Here is a 21,784-nt window from a genome sequence, read left to right as displayed (position 1 = left end):
CCCACCGCGCGGCCTGCCGGGACTTGTAGTCCAGCGCCAGCAGGCTTCCGGGCGTGGAGTGGGCGGTAGGACTCCGAGTCCCAGAGAGCCGTGCGCGGGCCGCGACGCTGAGCACCGCCCTCGTCGTCGCCTCCTCTGGGCTTTCTCCGGTCGCCGCCGCCACTACCGTTGCTTCGCGGGCTGGGAGGCCCGGCGTTCGCGGGCGAACGGAGGCTGCGGGTGGGAGCCTTCGCGGGCACTGCAGAGCGGGCCGGGGGAGGCCGGGATGGAGCTCCTCGGAGGTGGGCGCGCTGCCGGGCGGGGCGCCTGCGGCGAGTGGGGAGGGGGCGGAGGGAGGGGACCGGGGCGGGGCTCGGTGGCGGGGACACCGGGGCGGGGGCAACGGGAGGAAGCGGCCTCGGAGGAGGTGGGGGCGGGGATGGGAGGGGCGGCGAGCCCCGGGGCGCCTGGGCGTTAGGCCGGGGCGTGGCGGGGCGGCGGCGGCCTGGGGGTCTCCCGGGGCCCCGCTCTGCAGCCCGCCGCCCCGGAGCTCGTTCTCAGATGACTGAACCGGGCACCGAGCGCTCCTGCCGTCCCTCGCAGTGGACTGACGCGGCAGGGGCGAAGGAGACGGCTCCGCGCCTCCTGGCGGGATCCCGACGCCTCCCGGGGCTGCCGGCGGAGCGTCTGAGGCGGCGCGGCCATGGCTCATCTCCGGGGATTTGCCAACCAGGTGAGGAGGGCGCAGGTCAGGGAGGCTCGTCGTGTCTCAGCGAGCGGCGCCGGGGTCTCCCGGGGGTTCGGGGGGGCGCCCTCCGGGGCGGGCCATGGGGTGAGGAAAGGAGCGCGCGTCGTGCGCCCCGCAGAGCCGTCCCGAGGGGGGCGCGGGGCGGGGGCCCTGCCGTGCGCTGCGGATCCTGGCGGCTCCGCCTGTGCGAGGGCGGTGGAGGTGCGTGGAGAGACGCCCGCTCGGGGACAGGGCGCCGCCCCCAGCGTGGGCGGAACCTGGGGCAGCATCCGAAGGCGGTGGAGGGTCAGTGTCGGGCTGGGCGGGGGCCAGAGGGGCAGGGAACGTGGTGAGGCGGGTCTGAGTGGGCCGGTGCGGGCTGCGTGCGGGGACGCAGAGAACACGTGTGCTTTGCCCAGGGGAAGGCGAGAAGGCTGCTCTGTGCAGAGCCGTTTCGTACCCGCTCCGGGCGGCTGCCCAAAGATGAGACTCATCTTTCTTCTTTGGATTCTGGTCATTCCCACCATGGAGCCACGTCGAAGCGTCTGGCCTTGAGTTTTAACGGGCGGCCTCGTAGGGACCCACCACAGCGAGCCCTGGCACTGTGTGCCAGGGAAGGAGGGTGGGGACAGCCAGCCTGGGGCCTGGGGCCTGGGGCCTTGCACCTGTACCCCTCCCTACTTTTACATCTTAGCTGTTTGGTTTTGCTCTCCCCGAAGCCTTGACTCTGCTTACGGTGTTGAAATCGCCGCTGAAAAGTGTAGCCCTCCTTGTTCCCTCCCGTGTGCTGAATCCTTGCGAGTTGGGCGTGCAGTGGAACAGGAAGCGCGTCCGCACAGGGGCGGGAACTGGAGTCAGGGCTGCTCTGGAGGAAACCAGGCCAGCCTAGAGACCCAGAACGCCATGTGCAGCTGTTGGGCCACAGTTGGGGACTGGGGCATGATGACTGATGCTGAATTACGCTAACAGATTTGCTTTTGACATTCTGTATTTGGTAACTTACATGACTAAGGTGCTGGGAGAAAAATCTGCCACCAGTTAATTTTTTTAAATTAAAAAAAAAATTTTTTTTTTTGAGACGGAGTTTCACTCTTGTTGCCCAGGCTGGAGTGCAGTGGTGCAGTCTTGGCTCACTGCAGCCTCTGCCTCCCACATTCAAGCCATTCTCCTGCCTCAGCCTCTTGAGTAGGTGGGATTACAGGCATGTGCCACCACACCCAGCTAATTTTGTATTTTTAGTAGAGACGGAGTTTCACCATGTTAATCAGGCTGGTCTCGAACTCCTCACCTCAAGTGATCTGCTCACCTTGGCCTCCCAAAGTGCTGGGATTACGGGCGTGAGCCACCATACCCAGCCACCAGTTTAAGAACTGCAGAAATGGCTCCTCTGGGTCCCGGGGTGAGAAATCGGAGCTCCGAGTACCCTGTGATCTTGTGCTGTTGGTTGTTGGTGTGATCAGACCCAGGGGAGGGAGTGCAGGCACACTGGAGAAGGGACGCCAAAGGCAGGAAACACCGTTTGTCCTGTTAGGGGTCCCTCTGTCCCACGCTGGAATGAGAGACTTGACTTCAGATAGTGGCAGGAAACCTGAGGGACTGTGGTTTTCTCCTGAGATGGTTGCCATGGTGTCCTGAGCCCTGTGGGGCAGCCTCTTCGTGGGAGAGTGGGGCACATTCCCCACCGCCAGAGTCAGACCACAGCTGTTACATCCAGAAGAGGGTTCTCAGCCTCCGCGGCAGGGTCCCACTTACCCCTGTGATGTCATCGCAGGGTCAGGATCACAGCCAAGAGGGTTCCTATCACACAGTTTCTGCTTGGGCTGATGAGCCCCGGCTCCGGCTTAGGGGTCCACTGTGCTCTCCTGCTCTGAAGCACTAGAGGTCTGAGTGCCCACCCAGGGGTCTCCCTTCTTGGGCTGCTGTGGTGGAGCAGACTCAGCCCCAGGCCCTGTGCATGGCCTCAGCAGGGAGCAGAGCAGAGCAGGAGAATGTGGCCTCCTGAGGCCGGGCCTGCAGGCTAATGGGTTTAGTGGAGCTGTGTCCCAGGGCCCCAGTAAGTGCTGATGGGCTGAGCAAACGAGGAGGATTCAAGGCCCCCTTGGGCCTGCTGGGGGAGGAGCAGGCAGCACTGCTGTGGATCACCTGAGGTCAGGAGTTTGAGGCCAGCCTGGCCAGCATGGTGAAACCCCGTCTCTACAAAAATATAAAAAAAGAGAATGGTGGGTGCCTGTAATCCCAGCTACTCGGGAGGTTGAGGTGGGAGAGTTACTTGAATGCGGGAGGTGGGGGTTGCAGCGAGCCGAGATTGCGCCACTGCACTCCAGCCCGGGCGACAGAGTGAAACTCTGTCTCAAAAGAAAACACAAATAGAAGAGGGGCTGCTGCTTCACCTCGTCCTGCACCTGGCATCCAAGACTGGGCCTCCACCAGAAATGGACATGGCGCTATGGCAGGCAGGCGATGTTTCCACACTGACCGCGTACCTGTGACAGCCTATGGGCTGATGAGCTTATGCTTTGACATGCACCTGTGGTCTCAGCTACTCAGGAGGCCAAGGAGACCAGCCTGGGCAACACAGCAAGACCCCCATCCCAAAAAAAAAGAAAACAAGAGATTGCATGTTCTGGGTTGACTTTCCTTTCAGATAGGGGCTGATTCTGATTTGATCTGTGCTGCCCACCCCAGCCTGGAGACAGCTGAGCACCCGTGACTTGTCAGCCACGCTGGAGGGAATTTTTCCTGGCTTCTCTTTAGAATACATGGTCAGCAGCAGTGGTGGGGCTGGGGGCAGACACAGCTCACCTGGGCCAGCACGACTGGAGGGACCCCAGGCAGAAGTCAGCTCTCTCTATCCGGCCGAGCTTCTTGACCTTGGCTTTGGGGACTCCTGGTAGCAGTGGGCTCAAGGCACCCCTGCTGTCACCTCCATGGGTACTGGCTTTAGGACTGGGCTGGTGGTACTGATGAGGGAGTGAGAAAGGTCACTTTTGACTGGACCAGCTGTGTCAACTGGTCAGACGTTTGGCCTGAGCCAGGGTCTGTGTGGACACTGCAGCTGGCCTGCTCTGGCTGCTGCATGGAGGCCACGTGCTCAGCGCCAGGTCTTGACAAGCCAGCCTTGCAGGGAAGGGTTAGGTGGCCTCTGGCCCTTCCGCAGCCGCCTTTTCTTCTGCAGAGTTCTGTCACCTCGGGGTCTGGCAGGCACTAAGGGATGTGTAGCAGCGTGTTTCAAGATGGGGGCCTGTGTGCCACCCCTTCCACCCTCCTGGTTACAAACCTTGGGAGGGCAGCTAATAGGCAGTTTCACACGGAAATGTCGCCTCAGGCTGGCACAATGTCCAATCGGCCTCAACCAAGTGCTCTGCCGGGCTTGGGCCTGGGGCTGCCCCAGCACACAGGTGTCCAGAGGGCGAGTGTGAGGGCTGTTTGTGGTGCACCCCATCCTTCTTGGAGGGCATGGTCTCCCAGGAACGTGGAGGGCACCCCCACCCAAGGACCTGTCCTGTCTCAGTACCAGAATGAGTGGGGCATCAGTGTTTTTGTGCCATAGTCACTTTGCCTTTTTATGCTTTGCCACAGTAAATTGGCATCAAGACCCTGTCATAGGGGAGGGGTTGGGCATGGTGGTTCATGCCTGTAATCCCAGTGCTTTGGGAGGCCAAGGTGGGCAGATCACCTGAGGTCAAGAGTTCAAGACCAGCCTGGCCAACATGGTGAAACCTTATCTCTACTAAAAATACAAAAGATTAGCTGAGCATGGTGGCACACGCCTGTAATTCCAGCTATTCACGAGGCTGAGGCAGGAGAATCACTTGAACTCAGGAGGCGGAGGTTGCAGTGAGCCAAGATCGCACCACTGCACTCCATCCTTGGTGACAGAGTGAGACTCCCATCTCAAAAAAAAAAAAAAAAAATGTGGGTGGAGGCCTGAGGACACACCTCTGCTGGCTTCCTCTGGACTCTGGGCCACAGACCAGGCACCTTCCACACCAGTGGCTCAGAAACTTTCAGGCATTGCTTCTTTAAATCTGAGGAGTGTGTGAGGCAGCTTTCTGCATCAAGAAAGCATCAGTTTCTAACTCTGTGCTGGTGTAGCTGTCAGGAGGACTGATGTGGGAGTGAGGGAAGCCCTTTCTAAGCCTGTGCCTTTCAGGAGTGAAGGAGAACTTGGTTAACACATACTGAGGTTTTTGGTTTTGGTGAGTTAGTTTTAATTTTTTGATTTTTTTTGAGATGGAATTTCGCTCTTGTTGCTCAGGCTGGTGCGTCCTAGGTACAAGCGATTCTCCTGTCTCGGTCTCCCAAGTAACTCGGATTACAGGCGTGCACCACCATGCCTGGCTAATGTTTTTGTATTTATTAGAGTCGAGGTTTTACCGTGTTAGGCCGGTCGCAAACTCTTGACCTCAGGTGATCCAGCCACCTTGGCCTCCCAAAGTGCTGGGATTACAGGTGTGCACCACCACAGCTGGCTAATTTTTTTTAATTTTTAGTAGAGACGGGTTTTCACCATATTGGCCAGGCTGGTCTCGAACTTTTGACCTCAGGTGATCTGCCCACCTGGGCTTCCCAAAGTGTTGGGATTACAGATATGAGCCACTATGCCTGGCCCTGTTGAGTCTATTTTTTTAGTAGTTTCAGATTTATAGCAAATTAAGAGTTCCCAAATCCACCCTCATCCCCAGGGGCCATTAACCTATTAAGATCTCTCATAGGGCTGGCCTACAGTTAGGGTTAGATGAGGCAGCCTTCAGGCCTGTTATCACCTAGGGCTCCTTGTTTCTGGCAGGGTTCATTGAGTTGGCCTGGCCTCCTTATGCTTTCTGGGGACTTTTTCCCTTGCATGGAAGTTGTTTAGGTTTCGAACAAAAAGGGATAAAAGAAGAAAGCAGAGAAGAATTGAGGTGCGCTCCCTCGGGCTCCCCCTTCCTTACAGGTCCATCCCCATCAGGGCAGCCTCTGCCTGTCCCCCGCCTGCCTCTTGTGACCGGCACCGTCTGCCCTCTCTCCACCGGCCCGCAGCACTCTCCCGTGGATCCGGAGGAGCTCTTCACCAAGCTCGACCGCATTGGCAAGGGTTCGTTTGGGGAGGTCTACAAGGGCATCGATAACCACACCAAGGAGGTGGTGGCCATCAAGATCATTGACCTGGAGGAGGCCGAGGATGAGATTGAGGACATCCAGCAGGAGATCACCGTGCTCAGCCAGTGCGACAGCCCCTACATCACCCGCTACTTCGGCTCCTACCTGAAGGTGCCTGTGGGAGGCGGGGACCCTGCTGGTGCTGTGTCTGACCCTCTTCCATGTCAGAGGGATGGAGTGACATGCCAGGGCGGGGCGGGGGGGTGCAAGGCGGCCGTGACAGTTCAGTGCGTGCCCTCCAGGAAATTGCCCCAGGGTGGGTGGGGTGTGAGCAGGGTCCATGAGGGTAAGTCGGCTCTGAACGGCCATTGGGGCCCACTTGCCTGCCTGTGGGAGTGGCATGAGGGTGCTGCTAGGAGCACTCTGGGGGGCCCCTGCCAGCAGTGGTGAGTGGGCCTGTGAGGGGCAAGTGACGGGTGGTGCGCAGGGTCTGGGGTGTAGTGAATGCTGTGGCCATCCTGCCCAGGAGGATGATGGGTATGTCGGCCTTGTGTCTGCCAGGCATTCCTTCTTCCCGGCCCCGCAGCACTGGGTCAGCAGCCTGGTTTTCGACGGGGTCTTGGTGAAGTGGATTCAGCCTCTGCTCCGTGTATTCGATCCGTCCTCCGAGTATCCGTAGCAGGGGTGTGGCAGGAGGGGAGATGGGCAAGGCCGAGGGAGCCCTTTCCTGTTTAGGGTTCCTGGAAGGGGTGGGACCAGTCGGGCTTGTAACTCACACCCCAGAGCCTGCCCTTCCTCCTGCTGCCAAATGCTGATGGGCTTTTCTCCGGTCCCAGAGCACCAAGCTGTGGATCATCATGGAGTACCTGGGTGGCGGCTCTGCGCTGGACTTGGTGAGGCATAGGCCATGGCGGTGGGGGGTCATGCAGTGTCCGAGTCCTCTGCCTCGCAGACTCATGGGCTCCAGGGACCACCTCTCTGGTGTCATGCCGAGTTAGGTGTTAATTAGGAATCGTCTAAAGCAAAAATGAACTGCCATCCACACATCTGCGCAGTTGGTGCTGAAAGGGGTCTTGGCCTGTGGGAGTGGGTGGGGACAGCACGCTGGGAGATGGCTGGGACCCTGTTTTTCTGCTACACGACAGTAAGGTGAAGCTGGCTTAGATGCTCTAGAATGAGCCTCCACTGCCCCACTCCCATCTGAGACTTAGTTCTGTTTGAGACGTGAAGGAGCATGAAGCCCCCAGCTCTGCAGGGACAGCCCTCCCCCGTCAGAGGAGCAGGACTCAGGCTTTGGGCCTGGGGCAGGAGCTGAGGCCTGCTGTCCCACCTTCTCTCCAGCTGAAACCAGGCCCCCTGGAGGAGACGTACATTGCCACGATCCTGCGGGAGATTCTGAAGGGCCTGGATTATCTGCACTCCGAGCGCAAGATCCACCGAGACATCAAAGGTCCTGCTGGGGTGGATGTGGCTCTTGTATGGTCCTGAGCCCCACTGACCTTAGAGGCTGGGGCCTGTGAGGGGCAGATGGCTGGTGGTGCTTGGGGTCTGGGGTAGAGAGAACCCTGTGGCCACCCTGAAACTGAGCAGTCCTGTCTTGCTCCATTTCCAGAAGGTGCTGCTCGTTAACGGTTTCCCCGTACGCTGAGGAAACCCGCCGTGCACCCAGTGCAGGAAGGGGCCACACTTAGATGGGGTTGTTGGTTCCCGCCTGTGGCTCGTGGCACAATGACAGGTGTAGACTGAGTAGCCCCGGTATGTGGTCTGGCCCTGCTGAATGCAGACGAGAGGCTGGGCCAGCCCATGGGGAGGGACTTGCCTCTGGCACCGAGCCATCTCTGTCATGTAGGGGATGAGTCTGGTGGAGCAGGGGGCTTCCTGGCAGGCCCGTGTTGGCCACACCCTGGGTCAGGGTCACCTCTGCACTGGCCCCAGTGGGTGAAGTAGCTCTGTCGTTGGGATTTGTTGTCAAAGCCAAAGGCAGGGAGAGCCCTGGAGCTCGGAGTGGGAGCCCTCGGCCTCCTGCTGGCAGTGCCGGTGGCCCTAGGTGGCCCTGGGTTTGTGAGTGGCAAGGGGGGCTGAGGTCCTGAGGACAGCTTTGCTGTGCCCTGGGAGGCCAGGTGGATGGTACCCTGGCCCTTCTCAGGGGACCCTGGGTGGAGCCGTGTGGAGCCTGGGATGACACCTGCCTGTCCTGTGTCAAGCAGCTGCCAACGTGCTGCTCTCAGAGCAGGGGGATGTGAAGCTGGCGGACTTTGGGGTGGCCGGGCAGCTCACAGACACACAGATCAAGAGGAACACGTTTGTGGGCACCCCGTTCTGGATGGCGCCTGAGGTCATCAAGCAGTCCGCCTACGACTTCAAGGTGGGTGCAGTGGGTGGGCGGGCAGGTGCGGGCTCCGGTGCACCTGGCTCAGGTGCTCAGGGCAGCGACAGTCCTTGTGTCCTCTCCAGGCCGACATCTGGTCCCTGGGGATCACGGCCATTGAGCTGGCCAAGGGGGAGCCTCCAAACTCTGACCTCCACCCCATGCGCGTCCTGTTCCTGATTCCCAAGAACAGCCCACCCACGCTGGAGGGCCAGCACAGCAAGCCCTTCAAGGAGTTCGTGGAGGCCTGCCTCAACAAGGACCCCCGATTCGTAAGCCCGCCTTTGGCCCGGCCCGTTCCTGACAGACACATGGAGGGAGGGCATTTGCTCAGGGAGGGCGGCACAGCCCAGAGGCCTCAGCAGCCCCAGCCTCATAGCTGTGAGGACCCGCCCCGGTCCAGGCTGCCTCAACGCTCGCTTCCCTGAGGCAGAGCTTGGCTGGGCCCGGTGACCTGTGTTCTGACCCCCCGCAGCGGCCCACAGCCAAGGAGCTCCTGAAGCACAAGTTCATCACACGCTACACCAAGAAGACCTCCTTCCTCACGGAGCTCATCGACCGCTATAAGCGCTGGAAGTCTGAGGGGCATGGCGAGGAGTCCAGCTCTGAGGACTCGGACGTGTAGGGGCCTGGTTTGTCCTCAGGGTGACCCTGGGTGCTTTGACGGGGGTGGTCCCCACTTCAGGGCAGGTGTGGGTGCTGGGGTTGAGGGTGACCAGGTGTGGCGTTGGGCAGGGACCCCCTCAGGCTGTGGGACAGGGCCTGCTGTGGCATCTGCTGGACGCCATGGCCTGGCACAGCCCCACCCGGTGCCATGAGGTGTGCCCTGAGGCTCTCATGCCTCCTGCCCTCTCCCCACTGGCCCTGGTAACTCCTCATCCTCTTCAGTGATGGCGAGGCAGAGGACGGGGAGCAGGGCCCGATCTGGACATTCCCCCCCACCATCCGGCCAAGTCCACACAGCAAGCTTCACAAGGGGACGGCCCTGCACGGCTCACAGAAGGTCTGTCCCTGGCCGGGCCTCTGCCCCACGTGCACCCTCTGGGGCCCAGCTTTGTCCACCCAGTGTCTGGGACTTGGACAAGGAGCTTGGGGAAAGGCAAGGGTGGTCTGAAGCCCATGGTGGCGCTGGGTCTGGTGTGGAGACCCGAAGCCCAGCATGTGCTGGGAAGATGAGGGACTTATTTGGAGCCAAATTTGTGATGGGAGGGTGGGAGTCGCAGGCCCTTGGACTCAGGCCATCTGGGTTGCTTGATGGTTTTGGAGCCAGTCCTGGGTGTGTGCCTGACAGGCTGCTCCCAGCCTCCGTCCCTTCAAGGCCAGAGCCTGGGCAGGGGTGGGACTGCCCTGCCTGCCGCCCACACCGCCCTGCTCACCCTGGGCCTCCACCTCCTCTGCAGCCCGTGGAGCCCGTCAAGAGGCAGCCAAGGTCCCAGTGCCTGTCCACGCTGGTCAGGCCTGTCTTCGGAGAGGTGAGGACGGGGCTGGGGCTGGGCTTGGGGTTCCGCCAGGGACAAGGCTGTGACGCTGTTCCATGGAGTTGTCTTCTCACAGTGTCATGGGGCAGTTTCAGTTTCTAGGTTTCCTGCAGCTGATAATGGGCTGGGTTTTCTGAGTGGAAGGAGCAGAATCTGCTGCAGTGACTCCTTTTGTGCTCCCGGACCTGCCAACGTTCTCTGGGTTCCCAGGGTGACTTTTTTTCTTCAAGTGCAAACACAGATGACTCTCTGTAGTAGTCGGGGTCCATCACAGGGAGGTGCCTCCCTGCTTAGTCATGTGACACTGCATCCACGTCACCTCCTGGTGGGCAGTCAGCACCATCCCCAGAAATGTGATGCAGCCAGGATCTCTGCCCATGGCTTGGCCAGTGGGCTTGGGCACAGGTGTGCCCTCCAGGAGCCCCACGTGGAGCCTGGGAGGGAGGATGGAGGATGTTGGTGAGAGGTGGTGACGGCAGAGCCTGCCTGAGGACGGCAGAGGGTGCAGCACAGTCCAGGGACATCGGCCCCAGCTCAGCGGGAAGCAGCCACTCAGGCCCAGGTCCTGGGCCGCCTACGGGTCTAGTCACAGCTCCCAGAGGGTGGGCGACACCTGGTGACGGGAGCTGGTGTCCTGATGGCGGTCAGATCTGGGGTGTGTGTCAGTGGCCTGGTCATGCAGTGAGCTCTGGGAGTTTCTGGGCTTCATTTTTTTTGGGTCTGATTGGACCCATTCAGTGGCTTCCATGACCCTCAGCTGGGAGGAAGCCATCTGTGCCCCTCCTGAAAACCGAGGCCTGAAACTCCCCGGAGTGCAGAGGGAGGGTAGGGGGTGTGGGGAAGGACCGCTAGGGTTCCCACTGGCGGGGTGGGGGCAGAGGCTTCCTTGGGCCGCCTTCCTGGCTTGCTGAAGGGCCCCTGGGTGGGTCCTAGGCGAAGGCCCTGAAGGCCTCTAGCACAACTCTGGCCGAGCAAAGCAGCGGGCTGTCCTGGGGTCCTCGGTCACGCGTGCGTGGTCTCTCCACAGCTCAAAGAGAAGCACAGGCAGAGCGGCGGGAGCGTGGGTGCACTGGAGGAGCTGGAGAACGCCTTCAGCCTGGCCGAGGAGTCCTGCCCCGGCATCTCGGACAAGCTGATGGTGCACCTGGTGGAGCGAGTGCAGAGGTGAGGGCGGCCCTGCCATGGGGTCGGGGAGAGCGTCCCCACCAAGCAGCAGCTGGATGTGGGGGAGGTCCAGCGGTCACTTGTGGGCGTGGCTGCGTTTGGCATTACGTGGGTTCGCTTCACTCTGGGAAGGGGAGGCATGGCATCCTCTTTCTTGTTTGGATGCAGCTCTCAGGGCCAGGAGCCTTTGGGGCCGGTCACAGTGGGCAGGGCCTTTCCAGTCTAAGTGTCTCAGGGACCTGGCCTCAGTGGCCACACGGCCATCCTCAGCTGGCCTCTGCCTCTCCTCCTGGTGGCTCCCAGGAGCTGCTCTGACACACTAGTAGCAAAACATCAGAGCTGCCCCTGTGCTGACTCGAGTCGGCAAAGAGACAGGGCAGGACAGATACTGGGTCCTCCACCACCCACTGGGCTTAGGGTCCAGCCACCATGCCGCCGGCAGATGCGCCAAGTCCTGGCCCACACACGGGGAGCCCTTCCTGGCATCCCTGGGCAGCAGCTCTCAGGGTGGGTCTGGGCCAGTCAGTGCTGCTCCTGAGACCCCGTGCATTGGAGACACCTTCAGACCCACGTGCTGCAGTGGCTTGTCAGGGCTGCCACTGCAGACCACACACCCGAGGCCATCAGGAGCCTGGGCACAGAGGTAGACGCACAGCGGTGGGCTCTCTCTCTGCAGGTTTTCACACAACAGAAACCACCTGACATCTAACCGCTGAAGCACGCTGCTGTTCAGAGAGGGGACAGAAGGTCCTTTGTTTTTGTTCTGAGCTCCGTAATAACTGTGCTGACTTGGAAGGTGCCCCATGCTGTGTCGTGCCTGCAGGGACACATCAGATCCTGTGGGCCTCGTGTGCCAGGTCACCGTCTCTTTCTACCCCTGCATTGTGCCGTCCTGCACGTCAGGGGATGCTGTTCCACGTGCCCACTGCCCCGCTTCCGCTCCTGGCCCAGCAGTAGAGTCCACAGGGGCTCCAGCAGCTGGCATGGCCCTTGTGAGTTACGCCTGGCTCTTCTGCAGACTCACACAGCCCCATGGCTGCTCAGACCAAGGAGCAGAGCAACTATCATCAGGGCAGCTCTGCCTCCTCCTCCCGCGAGGTGGGGAGAGGCAACGGGGCAGCCCCGGGAGGAGTGCCCTGGCCACTGTCCTCCCGGGGCCCATCATCATGGCCACAGATTTGCCTTGTGCTGTTGGATCAGGTACTGTGTCTGCTCATAAGTACTTGTGGCATCCAGAATGTTTGTTTTGTTTTTTAAGAAAATGGAATTTACTTGTTTCCGTAAATATTCTGAGGTTAATCTGTTAGTTTTCATAGAACACTGAGAGGCCCCTGCCACTTTCAATAAAGACCTGACTTGGAGACATGCAGGTGTGTGGCGGGGCCCGGACCATGCGGGGCTGCGGCGTCCCTGGTCCCGAGTCCTCATCACAGCACACAGGGACTGCAGCCCGGTCCCCCCTCGGAACTTCCCTGTGACTGATTCCTGGGCTCTGCCTGACACACTGGAAGGAGAACAGAGCAGGCAGAGGAGTGTGCAGGTGGGTGGGCAGATGATGATGTTTTTAATCAAACGTGTGTGAACAAAGCAGTCGCCCATCTACTTCCCATCAGAAGGAATGCTGGGTACTAATAAATTAGAGGACCCCACCCTCCCAGGGCACAGGGGGACTTTTTGCTTCTCCAGAGGTACATGGGGAACAGGTGTGGCTTCTGCCAGACTCTTGTGTAGCTGTGACCTGCAGGCCAGGCCCCTGGGGCTGCCAGTTGGTTCACCAGAGGGAAGGTCAGCACGGCTGTGCCACACTTGTCTGAGAGGGTCCTGGCAGTGGGTGTGCAGGGCGCATGGCAGGGCCTGCTTTCCAGTGCTTGCTCTAGGCCAGTCCTCAGCAGGCACCCGGCTCGGGGGAGAGAGGGCAGGGTGTGCCCAGGCTTTGGTCCGATGCCCAGAGCAGTGCTCATGCCCTGTCTGTCTTTGAGCCAGGGGCCTGGGGCTTGAGTGGCTCTGAGCTCGAGACCTGCACATTTTTCCCAGGGCCCCAGATAGATAGCTGCTGGCATGCGCTAGGGCTTGAGGGGAGATGAAGCCCCTCCAAGATGCCACACGAGGCCCACCCACACTGTCGGTGCCAGTGGGGATCCAGTGCCAGCAGCATAGCCCCTTCCCATCTGTCGAGAAGCCTCAGGACAGTGGCCGCCTCTGTGTCCTTCTGTTCTTGGTAGTTGTTTTGTGTGCAAACCCGGGCAGGTTGTCATTCCTTCTGCTCCCTGACCGTGCCCTCCATCCCTGAGGAGGTTCGGGGGCTGCCCTGCACGATGCTCCCGGTCGAGCTGCTGGCCCCCTCGATCACCTCCATCCACCTGGAGGAGAGGGCGGCCATCAGAGCAGTGAGTGTGCTTGTGCGCAGACACCGTCCCAAGAACAACCCAGGATACGGGACGGGCAGGACAAAAGAAGGGTTAAAAACCTGGGGCCAGGCATGGTGGCTCACGCCTGTAATCCTAGCACTTTAGGAGGCCAAGGCGGGTGGATCACTTGAGGTCAGGAGTTTGAGACCAGCCTGACCAACATGGTGAAACCCTGTCTCTACTAAAAATACAAAAATTAGCTGGGTGTGGTGGCATATGCGTGTAATCTCAGCTACTTGGGAGGCTGAGGCAGGAGAATCGCTTGAACCCTGGAAGCGCAGGTTGTGCCACTGCACTCCAGCCTGGGCTACAGAGGGACACTCCAGCTGAAAAAAAAAAGAAAATCTGGAGGCATTGCTCAGGCCTTCCTTTCTAGGATCCAGAAGATTTGCCTCCACCACCATGGTGGGTGCAATCGGGGGAGCTGAGGAGACACCCATGTTCCTTGGGGCCCCAGTCAGGCCTGGCTAGCTGACCAGGGCCACCTCCTGCAAAATTACCTTTCAAATGTGTACTTGCTCTCAGCCCGGAAGAAGTAGACGTGGGATTTGAACTGGAGCTTGAAAACATAGTCTTTGTGTATGCCGTCGGCCTCCCTGGGGACACTCACGTTGTAGCCCAGCAGCGGGAGGCTGGCCAGTGGGTAGTCGTCCTGGAAGACAGCACAGGGACGTGGGTTCCAGAGGCTAGGTTGCAGCAGGAAGGGCCCATTCCTCTGCTACTTCCACCATGGTGGCACGTACAGATGCCAAGGGAGCCAGCTTCCCTGTTCCCACAGCATGGGGTGTGTGGGCAAAGCATGGGAGGACAGAACCCAAATACAAAAGGGACGCGGCGGCGCAGGGCGAGTATCCAGCAGCGTCACCTGCGTCCAGCTCCAGTGAAACCCTGCCTGGTACCTGGTGAGTTTTGTAGAAGAACAGACAGAAGTTGGTAAAGACGACCCAGAGCTTCTGCCAGCCGTGACTGTTTTTGAACTTTCTCAGCAGATATCCTGAAAGCTGGTTCTGTCAATAAAGGAAAAACAGGCGCGTTAACCAGGACCCCCAGCCCCATCTGCCTGGGGCCTCGTGGTAGCGGGTTTGCTCCCCAAGACTAACCACCTGCAGGGTTTCTCCAGCCAAGGCCTTGACTCGAGCCCGAGGTGAATGGTGCCATGGGGGATGTGTTTGGGAGGGTTTTTCTCAGCTCCAGGCCCCAAGGACACACCCTGCCTGCTGGACTTGTCAGACAGCAGACCTGAAACACTCTTTTCAGAAAAAAGAGGATTTGAGTGGCTGAGGGGGACTTTCCATACCACCTTCTACCAAGGGGGGAGTAGGAGGCAGCTCTCGGGCCAACCCTGCCTACCGGTCCCCTCCTGAGACCCCTCCTCAGCAGCCAAGTGTAGAGAAGCTGGGAAGCTTCCAGATGCACTGAGGGGTGCTCACAAGGCTGTACCTCGACGGCTGCACTGTGGTCCGCCCTGGACACGCTGGTGTTCCGGTACCAGCACACGTGCACTGTGGTGTTGGCCCGGTGCTGGCCTTGCCCCTCCAGGGAGCTGCGGGTGCCCCGAGCGTCCTCTTCTGACTCCTGCTCCAGAGATACCTCGTTTGGGGATCCTGGGGAGAAGTCAGCAGTGTCTAACACGAGGGACCCCCTGCGGCCTTCGCTTGCCAGATATTTCTATCCCTTGGGCTCCTCTGGGGTTGCCCTGGGAAATGGGGAGCCCCTGATGCTAGACCAGCTGCTGGCAGAGAACAAAACCACACACATGCTTCTGCCACAGCAGCCTGATTAACCCCTCCTCCCGCCCGGGCATGAGGCCTGGAACATTCCTTGTGGAAGGAAGGGGCTTGTGTGGGAGCTTAGCGGGCCAATAGTGACGAAGGAGAACAATTTCCATAAAAAGCCTCTTTAGGTGTAGAGGGGTCTCCTGGGAGGTCACGGCCAGCACTCACTGGGGGGACGAGTGTACACGGTGCTGCCTGGCAGTGCAGGGGCTGTGTCACCACCACTCTTGGCTGCTTGGATCGCGGAGTTCAGGTCCAGCATCCACTTCTCCTTCTCCAGCCGAGTGCTGCGGGGAGGAGGGCGAGCTCAGCGGCTCTGCTCTCCTTGGTGTGGGGCCCCGGCCCTCAGGGCACCTGTTATCCCAGTTTCTGCTCTGCCCCGCTTGGGTGGAGAGGACTGTGGGAAATGTGTCCCCTCCAGCAAGAACAGCAGGGAGGAGAACTGAGAGGGCCCTGCATCAGCCTGACTCCAGGGTGCTGTGACAGGGCTGGGGAGGCAGGGCAGGGCCCCGGTGCTGGAACAGGGGTGTCTGCAGAGGCGTGTGTTCCTGAAACAATGTTCTCTACATCTCTGATGCTGACATGCGAGATGGGCCCGGTTCGTCATTAAGTGGACATTTCCTGGTGGGAGTTGAGTGCCCTGTGCTCTCTGATGCTGGCCAGGGCACTGCAGAGTCACAGCTGAGACTCCACACAGAGCACAGTGTGGTGCTGGTGACCACGCAGGTTTCCCTGCATCCCGGCCACCAGATGAGCTCAGTGTCATTCTTGTGTTGATCTGATTTGGCGAGGAGGGAGCTGTTTCCACTCGCTTCTGTCTCATGCAAGTCTGTACCTCACTGGAACTGGGAGGCAGGGTTCTCCTGGGCTGCATGTAGCCGCCCTGCTGGAGTTTTGACCACTAGCTGCTGGCACTTCTTGACTTGAGGGTTGGGAAGCACGTGTGCCCAGGGACACCACAGGAACCTGCCTACTCACCCACCCTGTCTTTGGAGGCACTGTGAACCAGAGGGCAGAGGGAGCAGCTCCACAGCACTGGGGCCTGCCACCTGTAGGGGGTTCTCAGGGTCGGCAAGCAGCCCTGCCCCTACAAGGGCGAGGCTGCTCCTTTGGTTGCGTAACTAGGAAACGGAGCTCAGAGTCAAAGGGGGCACAACCCCATGAGGCTCCATGACCTCTCAGAGGACTCAGAGGCTCACGGGAAGGAAGTACCCACCCCTCCATCCAGGGCTGCTCAGGACAGAGACGTGGAAGAGCCTTACCTGGCTGCCACCACAATTGTTTTCTGAGCTGCGTAGATGGTGAAACAGTGTGGAACGGACCACTCGTTCTCACTTTCTTCCACCTGTGGATGGGGGAAAAGGTCCAAGCCTTGTGACCAGGAAGGAACTGACAGCCCAAGCCAGAGCATGACACAGGGTGACTGCTGGCAGTGCTAGGTGGGGCTTGTCCAGTGCTGTCTAAGTGCACAGAGACTCTACAAGAGGCCAAGGAGGACACTGGCATCCCTGCACCATGGCAGCTGCACCCCAGGGGGTGAGCCATGGGCCAGAGGGCACCCAACTACTCACCGGGGGGTCCAGTACTATTAGCTGAAAATCAAGCAAAGGAAAAAATGTTGAGCATTGTCATTATCAAAAAGGTAACGAGTTAGACAATTCATTTATGAACCAAAGATCAAAACCTTAAAGAGCTAGATTCAAAGAAAACCCATTGGGGATTAATTTCAGTTATAAGTGGTTAGATGAAATGATTCCGAAATAAAATATGACCAAATCCAATCTGAAAGCACATACGAGGAATTTTCCCATGACCAAGTAAGGTTGTTCTGGGAATGCAAGGATGGTTCAGCATTAGAAAGCTGAGAAGTCAAAGAGAAAAAGGGCAATCAATTCTCTACATGCTGAAAATGCCTTTGCCAAAAATCCAAGGTGTTATTTCTGATAATACCTCTTAGAAACAAAAGGAAACTGGGCTAATGTGATAAAGATGATCTTTTCAAGCCAAGAGCCATCATCCTTCCCTTAACAAACAAGGGCCAGCTCTCTGTCCCCAGGACCAGCCAGTTACCAACGACTCCACAAAATGGACAGCTTCCCTGTGCAGAGCCTGATAGACCAACCAAGCCTCTCACTGGACATAAAAAATCTGACTCAACATAAGCAAGGGCAGGCAAAATGCTGCCCAGATAGTCTTCCCCTAAGTTAACACCTACATTTAATGCAATTTCAACCGAAATCTCCGTGATGTTTTTGGAAAGAATTTGTCCAATGACTTAAAAGATTACTTGGAAGAAGTAAATGCTTGAGAATAGCAAATAATGTGTTTTAAAAGGAGGCAGAATAAGGGATTGAATGTGTTCACCCAAACAGTGACCATCTCATATGACACCACTAATTGGAGAGAGTGGACTGTGGCGGAGCAGAACGCCCAAAAAGAACTTAAGTGCAAAGACAGAGGCATCCATTTGATAAGAGTCTTTGAGATCAGTGAGAAAATGAAGGATTCAACAAATAATGGGGAGAAATGTTACATCCCAATCTAGTATCTATCAAAACAAATTCTAGGCAGATTACTTAAATGAGAAAAATGAGGGCCGGGCGCGGTGGCTCAAGCCTATAATCCCAGCACTTTGGGAGGTCGAGGCGGGCGGATCACGAGGTCAAGAGATCGAGACCATCCTAGTCAACATGGTGAAACCCCGTCTCTACTAAAAATACAAAAAAAAAAACAACTAGCTGGGCGTGGTGGCGCGCACCTGCAGTCCCAGCTACTCGGGAGGCTGAGGCAGGAGAATTGCTTGAACCCGGGAGGCAGAGGTTGCAGTGAGCCGAGATTGTGCCACTGCACTCCAGCCTGGTGCCTGGCAACAGAGTGAGACTCTGTCAAAAAAAAAAAAAAAATGAGAAAAATGAAACCACAAAAAGGTGCCAACAGAATACTGGCATGGGGAAGAACTTCCTGAGCCCATACAAAGGCCAGAAACCCTCAAGGAGAAGAGCCAAGGCTGCCCCGACAGACCCTGCTTCCTCAGCTTCATGACGGTGTGAAAGTGATGAGCATTCGGTAGAAACGACTTCAAGTGGCCATACGACCGTTCTGTTTTTTACTTTCAGTATAGTCTTCAGTCAATTATGTGAAATAGTTAACACTTTGTTATAAACTAGGCTCATGTTAGATGATTTTACACAACTGTGAGATACTGTACGTTCCGAGCACATTTAGAGTAGGCTAGGCTAAGCTATGATATCAGATAGGTTAAGTGTATTAAATGCTTTTTCTTTTCTTTTCTTTTTGAGATGGAGTCTTGCTGTGTCCCTCAGGCTGGAGTGCAGTGGCGTGATCTTGGCTGACTGCAACCCCGCCTCCCAGGTTCAAGCGATTCTTGTGCCTCAGCCTCCCAAGTAGCCGGGAATACAGGAGCGTGCCACCACGTCCAGCTAATTTTTATATTTTTAGTAGAGACGAGGTTTCACCATGTTGGGCAGGCTGGTCTCAAACTCCTGACCTCAGGTGATTCACCCACCTCAGCCTCCCAAAGTGCTGGGATTACAGGTATGAGCCACTGCGCCCTGTTAAATGCATTTTTGACTATGATATTTTCCTCTTATAATGGGTTTATCAGGGCATAGCCCCATCATAAGTTGAGGAGTGTCTGTAGACATAAATGTTTCAATTCACTCCTTCAACAAGCATTTGCTGGGTTCCCCGAATGTGCAGATGCCATTCTAGAGTAAGAGAAACAACCGATCAAGATGGAGTTTACATTTTACAAGGTAAAACCAAATTGCTGGCAAAGTAAAAAGGCAATTACTAGCTGGGAAAATAATTTGTGACTTAGCAGGGTTGGTGAGCATTTTTATCATATAAAGATTTCACAAATGTGTACAAAAAACTCTCAGACCAATGGAGATCAGAGTGACCAGCATGCTGAGTGATTCCCAAGAGGAAAAGCCCAGAAGGGCAGGACACAGGGACCAGGCTGGCCTCCCTGACAGTGCACAGGAATGCAAAGTGAAACGATGGGGCTGCTCACCTCACCCGGTTGGGAAGAGTAGGAGAGATGGGTGCCCAGCACTTTCCACGGCAGAGGGAAAGATGCACGTTTAGACCTAGCTCCTGCAGGTGGGCAGGTCAGCGGGCGCAGGTGCTCCAACAGCAATTTAGCAGGAGCACCTAAAGCCGTAAACACCTTTGCTCAGACAAAGCTACATTTTGGAATTGATGAAGGACATAATTAAGGATGTGCAGAAAGACAGAGACCCAACAGTGTTACAGGCCTCAACAACCAGCCACAGCCAGGCATGAACTGGGGCTGCTGTGAAAGGAAAGAAAAACCAGTGCCCTGACAAGGCAGCCTGCGGGTGATGGCGACCGTGCTGCAGACACCTGCGGCCGTCACTGCTGAGCGCCACAATAAGGAAGGAGGTTTTTCTGGGTTTTTTGTTGTTGTTGTTTGTTTTTCGAGATGGGGTCTCACTCTGTCACCGAGGCTGGAGTGCAGTGGCGTGATCATGGCTCACGGCAGCCTTGACCTCTTGCGCTTAAGCAATTGTCCCACCTCAGCCTCCCAAGTAGCTGGGACTACAGGCACATGCCACTATGTCCAGCTAATTAAAAAAATATTTTTTTAGAGATGGGATTTCACCATGTTCCCCAGGCTGGTTTCAAACTCTCAGCTTCAAGCAATCCTATTGCCTTGACCTCCTAAAGTGTTGGCATTACAGGCATGAGCCACTGCGCCTGGCCAGTGATGAGTCATTTCTATCTTACACTTCCAATTATTTTTTCTATAATAAAGGTGTAATTTGTAAAGCATACGTTAAAACACATGGGGTCTGCTTCAACGTGGTGGCAGATGAGCTAATTCAAACTTCCTCTTGCTGAGAGCCTGAAAAATGGAATTAAATTGTACAAACACCTGTCTGAGGGTTTTGGTGCTCATTGTCAGGAGGAGGCAGTGCAGAGGGATGGGAGTGGACAAGACCCTTGAAGAAAGAACAGGGAAGAGAGGACCCCAGGGAGGGAGGACCTCAGGGAAGGAGGACCACAGGGAATAAGGGAGGACCCCCAGAAGGGAAGATCCTAGGGAAGGAGGACCCCAGGGAGGGAGGACTCCAGGAAGGGAAGATCATAGGGAGGGAAGATCCCAGAGACAGAGGGACGATCCCAGGAAGGGAAGATCCCAGGGAGGGAGGGAGGACTCCAGGGAGGAAAGATCTCAGAGAAGGTCACAGGGAGTGAGGGAGGACCTCAGGGAGGAAGGGAAGACCTGAGGAAGTGAAGATCCCAGGGAGGGAGGGAGGACTCCAGGGAAGGAAGATCACAGAGAGGGAGGACCACAAGGAGGGAGGGAGGACCACCTGCAGCATTGCAGTCACCAAGGCAAATAAGCCAAGAGGGATAGGGCAGAGCTGGGGATTAGAGCCCCTGTCCACGGAGCCCTGAGCAGAAGGCCTGGCAGGGCCATGGGGAGAGACAGTCACTGTGATGAGGTGTTGCGGACTGATGGCACATCCTTATGGCAAGTCCTGGACTTGGCTACCTGTCTGTACCATTCCAGGCCTAGTACGGGACACACTCAGGGCAAGTGGACAGAGCCTCTAGAGCTGCATAAAATTCTCCCCATGACCTGAAAACAATATTTCCATCAACCACAAAAAGCACTAACCCCAAAGGGCAAGGTTGGTAAACTGGATCACACTAAAATGAAGAATCTCTGCTCCCATCCCAGGCATGTGCCTACATGGGGCACAGGGCTGGTGTAGATGTCACACAGGTGGCACAGCCTGAGGAAGACACTGCTGTGGAGGCTGACTCTGAGCTTGCAGGGAGCAGGCCTTGTCCTGCCAGGTGCTGACAGAGACCACAAGCCGAGTCCAGGTTTCCCTGGAAGGGAACCAGGGGCTGGAGACAGGGCAGTTTGAGCATCACCAAGGACAATGACCACGAGGGTCAGAAACAACCAACAAGAAATGCCCAGCAGGTGCCCCCGTGCGGCCACTCAGCAGGTGCTGTCAGCCTGGCTGGGTTAGGGCTTGCCTCTGCCGGAGAGGGGTGGGTGGGGCACAGCCCAGCACCATGAGGAAAACCCAGGCAGGGTACAAGGTACTCACCAGCATGCCTCGGAGCGGAAGGAGGCCCCGGATCCGGAAGTGGCTGGTCCCTGAGACCCCTTTGCTTGTATACAGCAACATGTCTGAGAACTGAGAGGCACAAGTTTTACATCCATGAACTTCACAAACAGTGTCTTAATAGACCAACTTAGACTCTGGCTGCTCATCATGTAGATATCAGATCTATTCAGCTTGCTGGAGATTTTTGGCAAAAATGGGACTTTTATTCATTCATTTGATCATTTTTGACCAGGGGCAGGAAGTGGCCACAGGAACCAGTGGATCCACTGGGTTGACTCCCAGCCAGCCTGGCTGAGAAGCTGGAGGCAGTAAGGAATTCTGGCTGGTGCTGACTCAGTTACCTCCTCATCCACATGGTTCAGGCTGGAACCCACTAACTGGTGGGAAGAAGGACATGCTGGGAGGGGCTTCTGGGTCAGCAGTGACACTGTCCCGACTGGCCATTGGGCCGACAGTAGCACCTTCTTGCAGCCACATGTATGTGGACTTTCCAATCTTTTGGCTTCTGTTCGTCCCACAGTCGGGTGCCCAGAACCTGGAATGAGGAAGGAGGCTGGCCCCGGGGTAGGTGGAGAAGCCGTTTTCTGCTTCTTCCCACTCGGTGACCCTCCCCTGGCCCCATGTGACTCCACCGCTGCCCACCTGGACCAAAGCCTCCAGGTGCTA

General features: G+C 57.3%; 2 protein-coding genes across 5 annotated transcripts in view; one reads left to right on the top strand and one right to left on the bottom strand.

Annotated features, from left to right (window-relative positions):
- Window positions 1-139: 139 nt before the first annotated feature.
- On the top strand, window positions 140-12,159 carry STK25 (serine/threonine kinase 25). Of its 2 annotated transcripts, none has more exons than XM_064383442.1 (11): window positions 140-281; window positions 5,729-5,959; window positions 6,625-6,681; window positions 7,130-7,238; window positions 7,996-8,153; window positions 8,243-8,428; window positions 8,632-8,777; window positions 9,045-9,159; window positions 9,557-9,628; window positions 10,662-10,798; window positions 11,475-12,159. In XM_064383442.1, the coding sequence occupies exons 3-11, from the start codon at window positions 6,646-6,648 to the stop codon at window positions 11,512-11,514; spliced, it is 999 nt and encodes a 332-aa protein (XP_064239512.1). In that variant the 5' UTR covers window positions 140-281; window positions 5,729-5,959; window positions 6,625-6,645; the 3' UTR covers window positions 11,515-12,159. The 2 variants fall into 2 exon arrangements, with proteins under 2 accessions (XP_064239512.1, XP_012320501.2); XM_012465078.3 differs by lacking the exon at window positions 140-281 and adding an exon at window positions 379-712.
- FARP2 (FERM, ARH/RhoGEF and pleckstrin domain protein 2) overlaps window positions 11,994-21,784 on the bottom strand; it is a 143,489-nt gene continuing 133,698 nt past the window's right edge. Inside the window, exons 21-28 of one of the 3 annotated variants that reach the window (XM_064383440.1) lie at window positions 21,098-21,187; window positions 16,553-16,573; window positions 16,244-16,326; window positions 15,150-15,268; window positions 14,647-14,810; window positions 14,106-14,213; window positions 13,707-13,858; window positions 11,994-13,158 (exon numbers count right to left, since the gene is read on the bottom strand). In XM_064383440.1, the coding sequence (XP_064239510.1) occupies window positions 13,050-13,158; window positions 13,707-13,858; window positions 14,106-14,213; window positions 14,647-14,810; window positions 15,150-15,268; window positions 16,244-16,326; window positions 16,553-16,573; window positions 21,098-21,187 (846 nt within the window). In that variant the 3' untranslated portion in view covers window positions 11,994-13,049. Of the gene's footprint in view, window positions 13,159-13,706; window positions 13,859-14,105; window positions 14,214-14,309; window positions 14,456-14,646; window positions 14,811-15,149; window positions 15,269-16,243; window positions 16,327-16,552; window positions 16,574-21,097; window positions 21,188-21,784 lie in introns of those variants that run through there. The other 2 variants (XM_064383439.1, XM_064383441.1) reach the window with 2 other exon arrangements.

This window comes from Aotus nancymaae, unplaced genomic scaffold, assembly GCF_030222135.1.
Source record: "Aotus nancymaae isolate 86718 unplaced genomic scaffold, 86718_ANA_hifiasm-v0.15.2.pri h1tg000031l, whole genome shotgun sequence".
NCBI lineage: Eukaryota > Metazoa > Chordata > Mammalia > Primates > Aotidae > Aotus > Aotus nancymaae.
This window is presented reverse-complemented; position numbering and strand designations above follow the sequence as displayed.